This window comes from Drosophila eugracilis, unplaced genomic scaffold (genome assembly GCF_018153835.1).
Source record: "Drosophila eugracilis isolate 14026-0451.02 unplaced genomic scaffold, ASM1815383v1 contig_498, whole genome shotgun sequence".
NCBI lineage: Eukaryota > Metazoa > Arthropoda > Insecta > Diptera > Drosophilidae > Drosophila > Drosophila eugracilis.
Genome location: NW_024573369.1, coordinates 1,046,185 through 1,063,818, shown reverse-complemented (window position 1 = coordinate 1,063,818; position 17,634 = coordinate 1,046,185). Strand labels below are relative to the sequence as shown.

The following is a 17,634-nucleotide window of genomic DNA, read 5'->3' as shown; positions in this document are numbered from 1 at the left end:
CTACATTTCAAAATAAGACAAGGTATCTAGGATAGTACATAAACTAAATAAACATCGAAAGCTTAAAACTAACTTAACTTTAAGGATTCGGTGAAACCTTCTTTAAAACGTATAAATGTGCCCTTTGGCATCCCTTTTTCTGTGACACATAATTGCGAAAAATAATTCAATTTGCCTTGCATTTTATGAGGCCAAAAGCAAATCATTGACAATAATCAACGAGGGGGAAAGTCAGGGACCTGGCTGAAGGGGAAAAGCTTGGTTTGGCTAGAGGCCAACCTGCTGCCAGTTGGATGGTGGATAGTGGACCAGCGGATGTCCTCCAGCCTCCATCCACCATCCTCCACCCACATTCCTATTTTTCATGCCATGCATGGTGAATGTTGAATGGAAGCAACAGCCTCCGCTGGCTCGTAAATGTGAATGATGCTACTGATGGCCGGGTGGGGACTCCAGTGCAGAACTATGGACTATGGACTACTATGGGCTATGGACTTCGGTTGTGGCATGGTCTCCTTCCAGGGACCGTGGCCCTGCTAAAGTGCTCATAAACATTTTGTGTCCAGTTTAGCTACTGTCCCCGGGATTCTCTTCTTGCCCCTCCAAAAAAAAAAGGACAACATTGTGCATGTGTCGCTACATTGGGAGAAAACTTGTTTTCAGATCGGGAATACAATCTCCTAAACAAACTTGTCCTTTTTCAGTTTCTTCTACGTAACCTAGATCATCTAAATTTAATAGAATTTAATCTTGATCTTAAATTTGCTATGAAATTCTACTTACATTTATATCCCCTGAATTACATATATGATTTTCCATCGCATTTCCATCAAATACTTGTATTCTCTGTGTGTAGTCGCAGCTCATAGTTTATGGCCATCTCTTTGTGTGCAAATATTTTAGGCCCCTTTCTATTTTTTTCTTCATTCCGCGAAAGAAACCAAAAATTGCAACAGAAGCTTTGGAAATGTTTGCAGGCTTTTCCTAAAAAAAAACAAACAAAAGAAACCAAGTAAAATATGCGTACGCTCCAGAACATCCAAGGTCGTCCCACCATGCCAACTCACTTCTGGCCATCCTGGTACTGTGGCCACTGCTTCCTCCTCCTCCTTGGCGCATTTCCTTCATATTATTATTCGCTGTTGCTTTGCGCGTGCCATTCGTTTTGCGAAATTGCTGTATTTAATTTGGCCAGCTTCTTGTGTCCATCGCCCTCTCGCTCGCACGCCCTCTAAACAACGCGGGCAGAACAAAAAGGACAAGCGGAGAGAGTCCCGTCGTTTGCGCAATTTTACGACTCACCAGAGGCATCCTGCTCCTCTTCCTCATCCTCCCCACAGTCGTTCCTCATCTTCTTTTCCCACTTCACTTGCTTATTGTTTGTACACTCCGAAATATTTTTAACAATGTCCGCCGTCAACCACTCTTATAAAACTTACAACGGTGTTTATACTACGATCGATAACCGATATTTACTTTGGTATTTTAAATTGGTATTCCAGGTTCGATGATATTCAAACATTATCGATAATTCTAACGCTTTTAAAGCTTTTGAATTTAATGTTTGATTTACAGCTTCCCTGTAATTATTAAACTGTTTTCCGAGTGTATGTGCCTAAAATTTTTGTTGTTGTTTGTCTTTGCGTTTTTCGGTTGTTTCCCCACCCTTCTCCACATAATTTAAGCCGCCGACTGCTTCTTCTTTTTGTCGGTTTGTTTTTCCTTTATATTATTTTTATATGCTCTGCTCCAGTTCGAATAGAAATTTTGCAGCTGCTGTCCGGAGTTACTTTTTTTCCAGCCGCATAACAGAAATTGCCTAGAGCGTTTTCCAACTCTGATTTTCAATAACTTTAACAGAGCTATCGATTGATAGGCTTAAAAGTTAAAATCAGTCTATCGAGATTAAAGTTGGGCAGGAGCAGCATCTGGTAACACTTAGTACGATGAACGGTAAAGTGCGTAATTGCCGCCATTGTTGTTCAGTGCATCATGAGTGTCGTGTTAAATAAAAAAGTTTCGCCTGTTGCCGCGTCATTTGTTGTGCCGTTTCGCGTTTTATTTGGCTTTTCGGTTTTCCAAAAATAAAGTGCGTTTTGGGAGCAGTGCGACAAACGACAACATATCCACGGCTGCCCGCCAAGACTTCTAAATTTATGTAAGTTTTATTTTCGTTTTATGGCCGCTTTGGTGTAGTTGTTGTTGTTGCTATTGCATTTCGCATGAACCGCGTGGTTGCGTTTTCTTTTTTTCTTCTATTTTTACATCTCGGCACACACATACTCACGTGTGTGCCTTTGCTGTTTTGCATATTGGCTGCGCTTTTTTTATTTAGTATTTCGGTTTCATTCACGTTCCCCTCCTCCCCTCGTCCACCCATTGCCCTTCAATCAATGAGATCGCCCGGAAAATTGGGTCGAAGGGATATTGTGGCCCAATATTTGGGTTTATGCGACCGCACACGTTCAAACAAAAGCAACAACAGCAACAACAAAGCAACGCGGCTTCATTAAAATTGCTCATTTCTCTTTTATTTTTGCCAACCACTCCCCCTCCCCCGCACTCCACCAGCTAGGGGCAGGTGGCTTGGTTTGTAGAATTTCACATTTTTCGGGTGTTGGTGTGAGACGGGGGGCGGAGGGAGGGTATTGGTCAATTTATTGTGCGGTTTTTAAACTGTGGCATCGTTGCATATTTAACATCCCAGCTGCGGTCTTATTTTATGTGCTCTTGTGTGTGTTTTGCAACAGGGAGTTGCATATGGAGAGAGTGCAGTGAATGAAATTGGGCAAAATCAAATTAAAGCACGTGCATGCAACAGAAATGGCAAACCGGTAGAACATCCATAACTCCGTTATGTTTAATTTGCTTGTTCGGGGTAGGTGGAGATCATAAAAAATGTTTGATATTTAAACGAGATACATAAAGTTTTCAATTTGAAAAGTCTTAACTTTAATAAACGTAAACTAAAGCGATTAATAAGTTCCGAATGAATAGAAAGTGTAAATTGTAGCCAAAAACCTTGATAAGATCTATTCTAATATTCCCCCTTCCCCTTTAACAAAGCAAAGCTTCCAATATGTTGAAATTCAAGGGTAAGAAGAGATAAAAACAATTTAGTACAGTTAAATAGTTCTCACCTCACCTCATTCACTTCTTCTTGCGCTCATTCTCTTCGCCCGCTTTCCGTTGCTTTCCTTAGCGCGCGCTCTCTCCTCTCTTTCTGTCGCCCAAAACAAATTGGCAAAGCGAAATGAAGTCAATTGGAAATTGGGCCTAGAGAAGCGATCAAAAGTGGACGCTTCTGTTTCTAGCATGTGTTTTATTGGCCCACGCAAAGACGCTCACAAACGCACATGAGATATAGACAGCGGGACGTAAAGACAGACAGACGATAAATCGCCGTTGATATTTATATTTATAGAGGAGTTTAGTTCAACGACACACCCAGCAAATCAAGAACAACAACAGCAAAAAGGAGAAGAAGAGAAGCGGGGCGTTAAGCAGAGACGAAATATAAAATACAGCTAAAAACTAAAACAAAAAACAAAATGAAATGATAGAAGAAAACCAAGCTAAGCTGCAGATGACCTTGCGATACCCTTCCATGTTTGCTGACATCTTTGGCCATAGGAATCGATTAATTTATGGACTATCTCCATGGCCTACTTCCACTAGATAACGCATGTACTCCGTCTGAAGGGAAGCAAATAGCGAAAGACAAGGCGTACGTGCGTAAACATGGAGAAATATCAGGTATACTATGATATAGTAGAATTTGTAAAATGAAGTGATTTGTAGGTAAGGGAAAACTGAACTGCTTGTCCTTACAAGACCTTGAGTTGTATTAAATTTGGTGTTAATATTTCTTAGGCATTTCTCTCAGTGTGTACGCAACTTTGGCCCTGTCATCATCGGGCAATATTCAAGACATTTTATAGTACGCGCGTGTCCATCGATAAGCAGCAACCATGCCCATTTCACTCCTTGATTTCTCCTACTTTTCTTTTTTGCGATGGCATTGAGAATGTCGTAAAATGTCAGAGTGAGATGCAACATCGTAAATCGTTAACAAATTGAAAACCAACAAAAAGTAATCACAAACGCAATCAGTTAGCTGTAAACTATAAAGTATTACATATTCAATTTCCGTTTTCAAGTAAGTCCGTTTGCCGAAATCCTACTTTGATTAAAAAGTAATATAAACTCTTTGAAAATTTTCATTTTGCTTGCTGTAACTAACGGTTTCTGACTGGAAAGTGAATGGAAGGGCAGCTGATAAGACTGAAGTTCAAGGTTCTTGGAAAGTAAAGGTGTTAGAAGGAGAGGAAAGTATTTTATTTTGTTAACATTTTTGCATTCCTTTTAATAATTATTTTTGGTGATTGGTGTGTTAGCTTATGTCCTAGACGTACGTATATGCTTCTGTTTTAAAGTATATTATATTTTGGCTATAAATTCTCTTAGTTAACAGTTTACTTAGGGACCTACCAAAAAGTTTTGTTTTCCATTTGCGTCTTCTTCCCTTTGATCTCTTTGATATCATTTTAATTTCACTCTCGTTCCTTTTTAAGTAGTTTATTTTTAGAGTTTACGTTGACAAAGAGATGGAAAGCTTCGGCCTAGGTTTTTCAAATAGTATTCACTAAAGTCAAAAAGGGTACATAGACTTTTCCAGTTTTTCACGCACAATCGATAATGCCATTGCTTAGCATTGTCAACAGGTGGAAAAGTCAAGAAATCAGGGGAGTTACTGAAGTTAGGAAGTGCTAAAAACGCAACTAAGTAAAAAAGCGAATAAAATTGCTGCTAATCAAAAGCTGCACGAATATTGTGAGACCAACCGTAAAGGGAGGTTGGTAGAAAATTTGGGTGGCAAGTTGGGGAGGCTTTCAGTTTTCAGTTTTCAGCTTTCGTTTGGCACATACACACATATATGCTTGCAACAATAACTAATCAAAAACTGGGTGACGATGGGAGGGAGTATGAATGGCTTAGGGTTAGGTTTAGGTTTAGGTTTACGGATTGTAAACTTGGTCCTTGCGCCACACGCACACAAATGCATGTGCAACATGGCAGCAGCTGCAGACATTCAGCACTTTGTTGCTGCCTTTGCTCTGCCTCTGCTGCTGCCGCTCGAATTCATTTTAAATTGAGAAAAATCGCAGCTACACTGGCACGAAATCACGAAAAGTTTTAATTATTTTCTAACAGGCGAACACACACGCAGCAAGTAAAGGGAGGGACAAGGGGGAGAGGCAACAAAAAAAAAAAAAGCAGCAGAAAAACAGAGAAAAGCCAGTAAGCGGAAGTGGAGAAAAGTTGCTCGAGGCATTTCAGTTTCATACAGCAGTTTGTTGTTACTCATTTTAACTACAATTTTCCAAAGTAAGCTAACTGATTTTTCCCAAAATTGGTAATTGGAATTCCTAAAAGGTTGATAAACACATTTTCCCCAACGAGTTTACAATTAAAATATTAGTTTGTGGTAAAAGTAATGACTTTTAATGTCTGGTTTTATAGGGAATTCAATGGAGAGAGATAAAAATTGCTTACCCTGAGAATGTTATACCCGAAATGGGGATAGCTGATGGGTAGCTGTGGAATTTCGGCACGTCTTGAGCGCAAAAGGAGATCCAAGGAATGGTCCTGCAAAATCGTGTCCTACGTATTGCCTGTGTTGTGGGTGAAAGAGAGAGGGAAATTAAATACGTTAAATAACCTATATACATGCACGTGGTCGTACACACACACACTCACACACATTCCCACGGCAATTTGTGGTCATTTCCTTTTTCATCAGCTGGGGCAATAATTCCTCAACCACGTCCCTTTCTCTCCCCACGTCTATCTTGTCTTTTTCTTTTTGCTTCCTTTCCGCCACTTCACCTCTCTCTCTCTCTCTCGTTCTGCTCGTCTTCTTTTGGGCTGTTTTCTTTGGTTCGCTTTGTTTACCGTTAGCTCTCTGCAATTGCGGTACGTGCAGATGCCCGACTTATCTACATGTGTGGGAGCAAGAGGGCCACACAGACACAGAGATAGGCAGAGAGAAGGAAACGGAAGGATAGAAGAGATGTAGGGGGCAGCCTTGCATAAATATTTTGTAGCTCGCTTTTCGACAAATATTTTTCCGACAAAGAAAACGAGAAAAAACAAAACGGAAAGCAAGAAATTCAACCATACTCTTAAATTAAGTCTGGAAACGACTGGAGAAGAGACCCCATGAAATATTGATGCCGTGCACAAGTGCTTAAGATATAGTCGATAGAATCGCCCAAAAAACTCCAAAGAGCATCTGTCACGTTCGTATAAAATTGAAAAACTAGTTTAAAATGCTCACAGAACTTTACAAAGCAACTGTTTTTGAACTTTAACCCGTTTATTATTATATTTCTGTAAAAATAATAGCCCCTAACTTTTCTTTGCTCTTCTATTTAAGTCCCTTGAGGTCTTTAGACTTATTTATTGCCCTGCCAGGGAGTCCATATGCTATATAGAATACCGAATCCTAAATAATCAACAGTTTTGAATTGCATATTTGGTAATAAATAATAATAGTAATATGAAATAGCCAAACCGAACACATGCAGACTTCGTATACGTTTAGATCTACATAAATTGACAGTACTTTTTGGTGATATATTGCAAATTGTTATTTGAGTGCGTGTATAGTTTTGAATTGGCAACTTTTTCAATCTCTCACACGCTGATTAAAGCCCAAAGCCGAACTGAATTCAAATGAAATACATAAATTTCGGAATGCAATTTGGTAGCTCATGCGGAATAATGCTCTTAGGACACCGCATATGCATCTCACTTGCTGCTATCTCGCTTCTCGTATGTTCATGTCCCTGTCTGTGTGTTCAGCTAAGTGTATACATATATATATATATGTGTGTGTGTGCGTGCGAGGACATGTGGTTGCCTGTGCATGTGCATGTGCAAGAACCAAAATGAATGACAAACTTTCGAGCGAGCGAGAAGGAAACATGTCTCTGGGCCATTTGCATAAATATTGCCTCTGCCGCTGCCGTAGTCGTTCGCCGTTCGCCGTTCGCCATTCGCCATCTTACTCGCACACACTTGCCGCGCTGCGTGCGACGGCCGCTAGGTGGCGCTGTAATCAACTGTGTCAAAATGCCAGCGCAGAAAGTCAAAAGTCGTCGCTGTCAAGTGAAGAAAAGGGCAGAAAAGGGCCGAAGCATAGGGAGGCCAAAGTGCAGGGGATATAGAGGGCGAAAAAGACTCGAGCAAGTCAAATTTTAAACACACCAAAACATACCCACACACTAACACACATATAGATTTCAAGGCACACACCTGCCCAGCATCAGAGACGTTGTAAATTGAGGTTAAAAACGAAACGAAACCAAAGAAGGTAAAAAAGGGAAACAAGAAAGGCAAAGGCGAAAAAGCAAAACACAAAAAAAAAGAAGGCTGTCAACTTGACAAGCACGTAGGTGACACTCGCTCCCTTTTCTTCTTAGCCCCTCGATGAAAGGTAGACGAGATGTGTAAAGCGCCTATCTCCGTCTCCTTCTGTCATTTGCCATCGTTCTTCGTTTTTTCTTCTTCATTTTGTATTTCTTTTTTGCCATGTCTCGCGATGTTTTTGTTGCTGTAATTGACACTTAAACTCAAAATTTGACGCAAATTGCTGAAACACAATGCAAAAAATATAGAGTGGTTGGAAATAACGAATGCAACGGGCTCGTTACCCTATACTTAAGCATTGATTCGCGGAATATAGATGTGGTTATCCTAGATTTCGTATCCTTATATGATCAGATCAGGCCCAGATATCAATTTGTGCTTAGATACGAGATACTTCTACTTCTTCTGGCTTTTAATCCCATAAAAGGGTCTCAAAAATACTTGAAACATCGTTGCCTTTTGGCATTTATCTATACTTCTGCTGGACTCAATATATATTATAGCATACTTTTGGATATCTTTTTAAGTGATTGCAATCTGCTAGAGATTTCTAATATTAGGTACTTACTGCCAGCAATTGTGGCATCATGAAATCCAAGGTTTTTTCTTTTTTTTGGATAAAACAGTTTTTATGTGGAGGAGTTGGGTTTTTCTATACAACCGTTTTTACCCTGCAGTTGAAGTGTCTTGCAACTGTAATCAAGGCAAGCAGTGGCAAGCAGAAGGAGCAGAAGCAGCGACATTTCAAGTGTCGCATGCGGAAGTCTCTGCCGCAGCCTCTGCCGCGTTTCTGCTGGGGCTTAAAGCCTGCTTGCGTCATAACCGCGCGCTGCTTGACAATGCTCCATCTCACTCACACAGCAGAGCTACACTGAGCATAAACTTGAAATGTTTTTCTGATTTTTGATTTCGTTAGTTCTTCTTCTAAACCTCGGATCAGCTTAAATATGTTGTTAGACACCTTCGAAAGTGATGTAAAACTCATTTTAACCCTATAACTTTCTTTTAATAATTTACATTGAAGATTTATAGGGTCTTAAAGGGGGTTTTGCAGTGCACCTACTCGTACTCACCGTGTGCACACACTCACTCGCTCGCCACCTGTACATAATGAATTGTAATTTGAACAGACGCGGAGCTCTGAATGCGTGTGTGTGTGTGTCTCGCTCGCTCACTCTATCCTACTACCTCTCCTTTTCACTGTATTTGCCTGTGTTTGTGTGTGTGTGCGTGTGTGCAAGTCGGCTATTAACTTAAATTACGTAGCATACTTTTGCGCGCCGCCTGCGGATTTAACGGCATGTCCTCGTATGTGTGCTACAAAAGCATCGCATTAAAGTCGCACACTTACAAACGCAACCAAACACACACACACACATGTTCTCCGTTGTTAAGATTGTGCAGAAAAAGCTGGGAGAAAACATAGGAATAAAAATAAAAATAAGAGAAAAACCAGATTTATTGTTGATGCCAGGTAACACGAATTTTAGTGCTGTCTTGATTAAAGCACAAACATTATTTACGCACACAGCCACACGCTGGGGTGGACATTTGCATAGTTATGCTTTACACTTAACACATGTAATACTCGTACTCGGTATGTGCCAGGAAAATGGATTTGACTTGGCAAATGTATGGCATCGAATTAAATAAAGCCCCCCCCACTCGAAAATGGTCATGAGATTCGAGGAGATAATTCTGTAAAGTGTGGCAAATATTTAATTTATGCAAAAATCTGTTTAGGCAAGCCAAAACAAATGTTTACAACCGAAATTAGTGTAGCCAATCGAAATAAATGGTGAATAAATGGCATTTTTAGCCGGGTATCCGACAGGTGTATGTGCGGTTAAACGGGAAATAGGAAACGGTTACCCCGGGTACAGGTGTCAAAACCGGAAACGGAAACAAAGTTCACACTTGCCTTCCGACCACGGACGGTAAGCTCCCCCCAAAAAAAGAAAATCTAACAACAAAAAATCAAAAACAGCCACATCAGTGGTAATTTATATGCGATTAGGCCAAAAGGGATCAGGAGCGGTCGTGACTGAAAAGTGGGCTGGCATAACAGTGTGGTTTCATATCCTTGTCCTTGTTGTTGTTGCACAACAATCCGAAACACAAACCGCAATTGCAGCACAAATCTGTCAACGGGCCAACGGTTTAGGGGAGAGGGTCAAAATCAACCTAGGTTGATTCGTAGGTTCACTCTAAAAAGATAGGAAAAGTATTAAGAAATCTGATAAATAGATAAAATGCTAGAACAAATATTCTTATCTAAGCATTTTATTTTCTAGAAATTTAATACATTTAAAAAAGTTTATTTATTGCCAGCGAAGGGTATTTGAGATTTCTGCATTGAAAACTTTTAACCAACCTCCAACCTAAATTCCCAGTTCGCATTCAATTCAATTTGGGAAAGACAAATACTTTTTAATTATTTATTTATGCATATGGAAAACGGCGCTGTTGGATGGTCGGTTCCGGGGGATCAGGGGGCCTCGGGCGGACTTGCTCATTAACAAAACAAACGACAGCTAAAGAGAGAAAAAAAGGGAGGGGGGGTGGTGGAGGTGTTGTGGAGGCATTTCAGTTGACGCAGTTGTCAGACAGCTTGGCGCCAATTGCGCTGTGCGACCTTCACTGGCGGCCACAATAAACGGGAAGTTAACCCCCAGCCTCCAAAAAGTGGGAAAACCAGAAAAATATAACCACCCACCACACGCAAGCTGCGTATACGCAGCGTGGTCGCTTTTCTCGTTACTTGTAGAGGTAAAAGGTATATAGAAATTGTGAATTATATGAGAAATTATTATAGAACTTAAAGTCTTGTAATGGAAATCTATGCAGGATTGAGGTTTGTTTAGAAGATGCTGAAAAGTATGCTACGATTTACACTTTGAAAATCAACAGATGTCCGTTCTTTAAGAGACAAATCCCAGGGTATTTAATAGTTGGATATATAATTCTTCTTGTTTATTTTCTCCTCTTCCTGCTCCTTAACCGCTTCTTCCTTTTTCGCCTCAGGACGAAAATGGAATGACGGGCAAAGTGAAAAAATGGCAAGAGGCCCAAGCGAGCATTAAGGGATAAGCTCGCAGTGAATATGTTAATTGTGCTGCCTTTGTAAGGGGTCTGTGTGTGAGTGAGTGTGAGTGGTTGTGGTTGTGGTAGTGGGGGAGTACTGTAGGAATGGTAACTAATGGTGGGTGGGGCATACAAGAAAGGTCCATAAGGGAAGAGACAAACTGCTGACAATGGAAATGTATTATAATTGGAGAGGGAGACAATTTCGTTAGAGATTGATGATGCCTTTGTGGCTAAGCGCTATTCCTAAGTGGATAAAAAGCTGAATTATCGATATGGCTCTGCATTATGTACGCTATGCATAGAATATTTAACATTAAATCTAATATGCCAACACAGAGGCCTTTGTGCAGGAAGAAGGAATTTGCAAAGTTCATGTAAATCTACGTTTTACCAATGACGTATGAAATGAAATTTATTATTTTCCCATTATTAATATTGATTTATTGTTTATCAACACAAGCTCAGTGGTCGAATGGCCATTAGAATCTTGGCCACATTGTCCCTTAGAACAGGGCTCATGGTCCTCTGTTTCTCCAGACTGCCTGGCTGCGAATGAGCCTGTGATAGCTGATAGAGATCGGCATAGTATTCCATTCCTGGAATTCCAACAGCATTAAAACTGGCTGATACTTCCGTACAATCAATAATCGAAGTCTTAAGGGGAGTAACCAGCAATGTGGAGTAGTAAGGCACCTTCTTGCCCTCGATTAGTTCGCGAACCAACAGGACAGCAGTCCGGGAACCGGCCAAAAGATTCCATCGAGACCAACTGAAATTGTGCGATTGAGCTAGAGTCGAGAGACACGCATAGCAGTGCATCTCCATGACGTAGTTCTTCTCACAGGATCCCTCTGTATAGCAGAAGGCATCCTCATCCGGGAAAATATCCACCGCAGATAGAATCAGCGTGGCCTTAAGCTCTGTCAGGGATAATGTTTTCCCAATCATATCGGTGATGCCTTGAGTACTGCCGCCCTGAAAGTTATTAACCGTATAGCCCGATTCGGTTATAGTCATATCCAGACTGATCAGAGAGGCAGTAAAACTAAAGATGATAGTGCCAGGACTAGAGGACAAGAAAGTTAGAATGGGAAGAACTTTAAGATATTTTTAGCTAACTTTTTCATATCTGGGCGTAAGTCCCAAGTCTGATAGGGCATATTGCTGTATTTATTCAAAGCAAAACCAAAGATTCCTAAAAATTAAAGAAGAATTATGTTGAGTTTAAGAAATATTTAAGCCTAAGGATGCTTACCCAATCTTCCAGTTCGAAACTGTATCGAGAGCTTGTCCTCGTTGAACTTGGTGTCGTGGACATCGCGGGTGCTCCACTTGCCCTGGGTTATGGCTGCCGCATTGCTCATTTTCTGTTTGCTATTCGTTTAAATTTAAATATAAAATATATATCAATGTTTGCGGGGCACTGCAGGTTGTTGAAGTTTTAACCATCCTTTCGAGGATTTTCCCCCTCCCTCAATGATTGAACGGAACTCAGATCGATCAATCAGACGTGTCAACCTTGTTCTTGCATACCTTTCGCTGTCACTGCTGTCACTGTTTGTCGGTGGACCCAGCAGGTCGTGGAGAGTGTTGGCTGCCGTGGAGGTGCCACCTTCGAGAAGCTCCACCAGGCTATCCACATCATCGTCGTCGTCCTCACTGCTATCCATGCTGTTAGAGCGTTTGGCTGTGGTCTCTGGTTCTGGTTCTGGTGGCAGCTGTGAGTCCCGGACAAAGGATATACCCGTGTAGTAGGCAAAGGCAGCGGCTGCTGCGGCAGGTTGCAGGACATCCACTAGCTCCTGGCTAAGTGGTTGCATGTTCTCCTGAAGATCTCCATCAGTTTCTGCCTCTTTGGGTGCCTTTTCACCTGCAAGTTAGGATCTCTTAGGGTAGAAACCCTGGCTCTCCATAGATAAAACTCACCCGACTCACTGGATCGCGAACCAGTGGGCGATAGCTGCTCGGATATTTGCTGGATGAGTTCCTCCTGCTGATCTCTGGGCAACTGCAATCGCCAAAGTCGGTCCATGTCCTCAATTAACTGGGAGAACAGATAGCCTTGGTGGTGGGCAGGTGGCTTATTCCGTGGAGCCATTTGCCGGAACTTCAGAAGCTTATCGAAGCAGAGAGGCGGAAACATCTCGGCGGGTTCCTCAGTGTCCAGAAACTCAGATCCCAGACCGGTCTTGGCATTCAACTGAAGCTTCTGCAGTTCCTTGGGTATCGCCAGCTGATCATCTTTCAGATCTTTACCCAAACCCAATCCCTGACCCAATCGAATGTGGGTTTGCCGAGCTAGAAACATTACCTTTCGCTGTCTCATGCCGGTGGACATAATCGGGGTCGATTGCTCAATGCGAACGCAGAATCCTTGGGGCAGACGTGGAACCACAAAATCCTTGACCAGACCGTATAAATCCACATTGCTGGGAATGGCCCGCAGATCAAAGTCATTGATTTCCCGAAGTATCTGCTGTTGGGATTCACCAGGAATGTCTGATTTCTGGGAACGCATGCGGGCTGGGCAGCGAGGTGAACTTTTAAGGGGACTGGCTTGGGCGTGGGTGGACAGCGGAGTGGCTTCAGTAGGCGTGGCTGTTGTAGCAGCCGCCGTTCCACTGACAGCACCCGTGGCATCCCCCTCTCCATCAGCATCCTCGGTTGGTTTCTTAACCTCCGGCTTTATGCCATCGGCTAGCTCCATTTCTAGAGTTTCTACATTGGTTTCCCAGCGACAGGCCACAGGTGGCTCAAACCAAATCACAGAATCGGGTAGTCTTTGGGGGTTTCTTATTAGGAATTGAGTTGGTTTTCGGTAATGGAAATACTTACTGCAGAGTGACCAATGCCAGTTTGTCCAGGGCCGCTTCAATCATTCGCATTTCAGCCTCAATCTCTTCGGGCAGTCGTCTTACACCTGGCAGAACCGGAGGCGGTGGCTTGTAGGTCTGGTAGTATTCCTTGTGCACCAAACTGTTGGCCGAAGTTACTAAAAGTAGTTTCATAGTTAAGGTTAATATAAACTAATCTGAAGTGGAAACTCAACTGGTTCGAATGAAGGATCTGGCATTTAGCTGCTTATCCTGCTGTGGTGTTTCCAGGAAGTCGATGCAGTAGACACCGCCAATGATGCGATATTTCCGTAGATTGACGTCCGTCTCTAGCATTCCATAGGCTTCGGGTCCAATGGCCCTGCGATGGGCCTTGCTCAGCTCATCCTCGTACTCTGCATAAAGTTTATCCACATCGTAGGTGCGTTCCCGCGGCGGCTGCGAACTGGCCGAGTGCTGGTCCTGGGTGAGCTGTTCTAACTCTGAGAGTGGAATTTCCCTGCCGCACTCGTCCAGCATCGCCTGCAGGATCTCTTTGCGTTTGCGCCACTCCCGCTTTGTTTGCCGCAGGATATCTGTGGCAAGAAGAAGTATCTTAGTATCTTAGCAGTGGAAAGTACCTAAGCAAATGTATCTTACTGGCATTGGCAGATCGTGCATGCTTCAAGCAATAGCTGCTGCAGTAGTCACTGAAGTGGTCATAGTTCAGCCAGAGACCTCGCAAGGCTGAACTCTGAAGGTAGACCGTGGGTGGCAGTGAGATTTGCATTTCAATGGTGGGAAAATCGATCTCATTGTGGGCAGATTGTTCGCCAATTCGTGCTTTTGGGTTAAGGGCTCTGTGGAATAAGATTAAAATATGGCTAAGAAGTGGACTTTCCAATATGGAAACTCACATTTGAGCATCCTTGGAGAAGGTCCAAACGAAGCTCTGGAAGACATCCGAGCTGTAGATGTGTTTTGAGACTCCTGGTCTATCGATTCTATAGGGAAGTTATGTTCTGTTATGATTCAGAGATATAGATATATATATAGATTTATCAGAAACCTACTCCATATCCCTTTCTATATGCGACATGGTCTTGTAGGTGAACTCATCGAGATGTTGCTTGAGGAAGACCCTCATCTCAGTCTTTAGTTTAACCAAATCAGCGGCAATCATGGCGGATTTCTGCTTGAAAGGCAGCATTTCATCCAACTCATTGAGAATCTGTGATATATATAGAGAGTCCTAAGAAATATCTAGAAAGAGTTTGAAAGATTCCCACCCCCAGAACCTCCTTAATCCTCTGCGAGTAGACATCGCCCAGTCGTCCCTGCTGTTGGCGCAGTGAAATCCTCGTGAGATCCGGCACCTGGGCATCTTGGGTCAGTAGAGTTCGTTCATCGGTGCGCAGGAGCCAGTTGCGGGACTCCAGTTGACGCTTGGCTATGTCCGTGTGCCACTGATGGATGTACTTGCGCAGGTCACTGGGACTGGCCGCATTTGGCAGGCCATTGCAACGCATGAACTTCTCCCAGTCCCGTTCGTGCCGCTCGCCATCTTTGATGGCTTCGATGGCCGTTCGCACGGCGTCGAAGAAGAGCATGCTGTCCTTGAGTTGCGATCGCCGTTTCCGGTTTTCGGCCACCTCCTGTTGCTGCCGGTGCTTGGCCTGCTCCATCTCTAGTTTCTTGCGCTGACGGGCCTCCTCCAGCTTTTTAAGTCTGTGGGGGGATTAGTCAGATTTTTAAACTTCTTTCTTTGGAAAAGAGTTAAAAGTTAAACTAAAACTGAAACTTACTTTTCCTTCTCCATTTCAATTCGCATGAGCTCAGCCTGCTCGGCCTCCAGACGGGCCTTCTCCTTCTTCGAAAGCTTCTTTTTGGGCGGCTGTTGTTGTTGTTGTCATGAAATTTGCATCATCATCATCATTATCATCATTATGGTAATTAGCATCTTCATTAGCTCTAAGCTGGGCATTTGACCCGTGGCCTACCATCTTATCCCGAGGTGTCCTCCCTTGCAAATGGATCCTTTTGCCACGTTGCTATTGATCCAACACGACTCCTGGCAACCAGAGTGTTTCCTATTTTTGTTTTTCTGTGGGCTGCCAGCTGCCCGGGCAACTCAGGTGGCCGGATAGAAATCCTTTCCTCTGGCCCCGCCATAATTTCCCTAATTAAATATTCAATGGGGGAGCTTAGCGTTGGCCAAAAATGTTTACCGAAAATCCCCCGTCAAGTTGCGCGTGGCAGGAAACTATCCAAAGGGGAGGGGGCTGAGGTGTCACGCCGTATTCTCCAAGGATGAGGCATTGGATGGGCAAGGCTAGGGGAATTCCAAGGATTCGGGATTTCCCTGGCCGAGGTGAGAAGACACCAATGCCTTTGGGGACTTTGCTGGAGACAGCGAGGGAGTCGGAAAAGCTTAATCTGGAAAGTCAGCCAAGCGAGTACCGATGGATAAAGTGGTTGGTTATCGCAGTAAATGGAAAATCAAAGGGGAATTCTTTCGATTTAATATTTAAGACTTAATATTAATTAATAGCATAGGTGTGGATATCCTTATTGAGTCTTAAAAACAATGAATTGAATATTCAGAAGGTGCGGCAGTTAACAATTTTACTTTTACACTTCGTCGGGGTTAACCATAATTTAAAGCACTTTTCCGATTTCCCACGGCAATATTGTCCATTATTATCGAGTTAATTGCCGTAAGCGTTAACCGTTTACTGATTGAACTTTGCCCTCTCCCCTCGCTATCGCATTTAAATTTTCGCCTTTTTCGCTGCCAAAGTTTTTCCCATGCGAGAGTTTCCTTTTTTTTTTGAGGGGGGGTAGGTTCTTCGCCCAGTCCCCTAGGTGTCAAGGTGACAACGTCGCTTAATTACCAGCCTATTTAAATTTCAGGCCAGGCTGTTCGAGCTCCTCCTGGTCTTCCGGCTAATTGCGGACCCACCTTTGGCTTATCAAATTAATAGCAGGATGCAGGCACCAAAAGGGCGGCACGAGTGGGCAGAGTTCAGGAGTTCAGGCTCGCTGTGAATGCTTTTTAAAAAGGGCGGAATAAAAAAGAGACAATTCAATCAGTAGGTGGTGCTTCTATCTATACTCTAACCAAGGGGTATTCGACTTGGGGTTCGTTTTAGTTTGCAGATATTTGTAAGTAAGAAACCTGTTAGAAGAAACTGGCAGTCTTTAGACTTCAAAAATTAAGAAATTTAAAGCCTTAAAGGAAAATTTACCTAATTTAGATAAGTTAGCTGAAGGACTCTTCTATGGAAAGTGCATAGATAACTGCATTAAATGCTCTTTCAGTCTTTGCTTTTCCTTCATTTCTGCTAGCTTTTTTCTGTTTGCCTTCTTTTCTTTGCTTTTTTCCCCACAATTTTTTGTTCCCTTTTCCTGGTTATTTATTGCAGCTGCTCTGTGAGAGCATTGGACATGCCTTATAATCCCATCCCTTCTTGCCACTGGGCACTAGCCTCCATCCTCTCATCCTCCAGTTTGACCAGGTGCTGGTGCTCATAATACGATATAATTTTTGTGTAAATAATAGAGATTGTGGGGCCAACGGTTGGCATGACAATATATTTGTATAGAGACTCGGGCGTAATTAGTTTAAATTGCAGTGGCCAAGTGGAAAATGGGATATGGGAAATGTCAAATGGCAGGGTGGGCATGGTGGAAAAGTGCTTGGTGTGGCAAAGAAGAACGAACAGAAAGGGATTCATGGCAGATGCACAATAAAAATTTATCATACGCACCGTTGACGTTGACAGATCGTCGAGTTGAGGCGTTGCAAGTTGCCTGGCTACAGGCGACACTCGTCAGTCGACAGGCGACAAACTGCAACAAAAGCGATAAAAAAAAAGGAGGTGAGGAGGAGAAGAGAAGGGGGAGGGCTTTAGAATCCGCAGCTCATCCTTCATCTCCATCTGCTGGCGCGCTGCAGCATCCATCTCCAGCTAAATCCTGAATGCCGCACGCTCGAGTGAACTTTGCAATCTGACAAAATTGGTGAATGGCGAACGGTTAAATGCTTCATGTTGCTGCAAGCTTAAAAACAGAAGCTGCCAGAGAAGCTGCAACTGGAAAGTGGAGAGTGGAAAGTGGATATATGAAACTGCAGCGCTCAAACGGAAGCTGCTGTTCGAGTTGCCTTTGTTTAACCCATGATGGCAATCTCTTCGCCTTCTTTTTCTTCAACTCGGGCGTGAAAGGAATATCTCTGAATGCCAAATTGCTTACAAAACTGAATAACAGTGTTGCAAATTAGCTTTTTAGTTAGAAGTTA

The 17,634-nt window shown here is 42.8% G+C and overlaps 2 protein-coding genes across 6 annotated transcripts in view; one reads left to right on the top strand and one right to left on the bottom strand.

Moving 5' to 3' along the window:
* Nucleotides 1-3,429: 3,429 nt before the first annotated feature.
* LOC108116561 (potassium voltage-gated channel protein Shaker) overlaps nt 3,430-17,634 on the top strand; it is a 135,712-nt gene continuing 121,507 nt past the window's right edge. For 3 of the 5 annotated variants that reach the window (XM_017228561.2, XM_017228552.2, XM_017228543.2), the window contains exon 1: nt 3,526-3,756. The gene's annotated coding sequence lies outside the window, so the exon portion shown is untranslated. Of the gene's footprint in view, nt 3,757-17,634 lie in introns of all 5 variants that reach the window. The other 2 variants (XM_041819237.1, XM_017228570.2) reach the window with 2 other exon arrangements.
* LOC108116551 (axonemal 84 kDa protein) lies at nt 10,972-15,342 on the bottom strand. The gene is made up of 13 exons (XM_017228492.1): nt 15,335-15,342; nt 15,140-15,228; nt 14,624-15,062; nt 14,408-14,565; nt 14,252-14,338; nt 13,995-14,194; nt 13,571-13,930; nt 13,357-13,513; nt 12,448-13,301; nt 12,055-12,391; nt 11,777-11,895; nt 11,641-11,716; nt 10,972-11,587 (listed from the first exon to the last, which is right to left on the bottom strand). The coding sequence occupies exons 1-13, from the start codon at nt 15,335-15,337 to the stop codon at nt 10,972-10,974; spliced, it is 3,495 nt and encodes a 1,164-aa protein (XP_017083981.1). The 5' UTR covers nt 15,338-15,342.

Bases quoted from the DNA above. Each gene is read 5' to 3' on its own strand.
- LOC108116551 (XM_017228492.1), bottom strand. The intron at 14,566-14,623 runs GTGGGAATCTTT...TATATATCACAG, and splicing joins GGATTAAGGAGGTTCTGGGG to ATTCTCAATGAGTTGGATGA. The intron at 13,931-13,994 runs GTAAGATACATT...TTCTTGCCACAG, and splicing joins TGCACGATCTGCCAATGCCA to ATATCCTGCGGCAAACAAAG.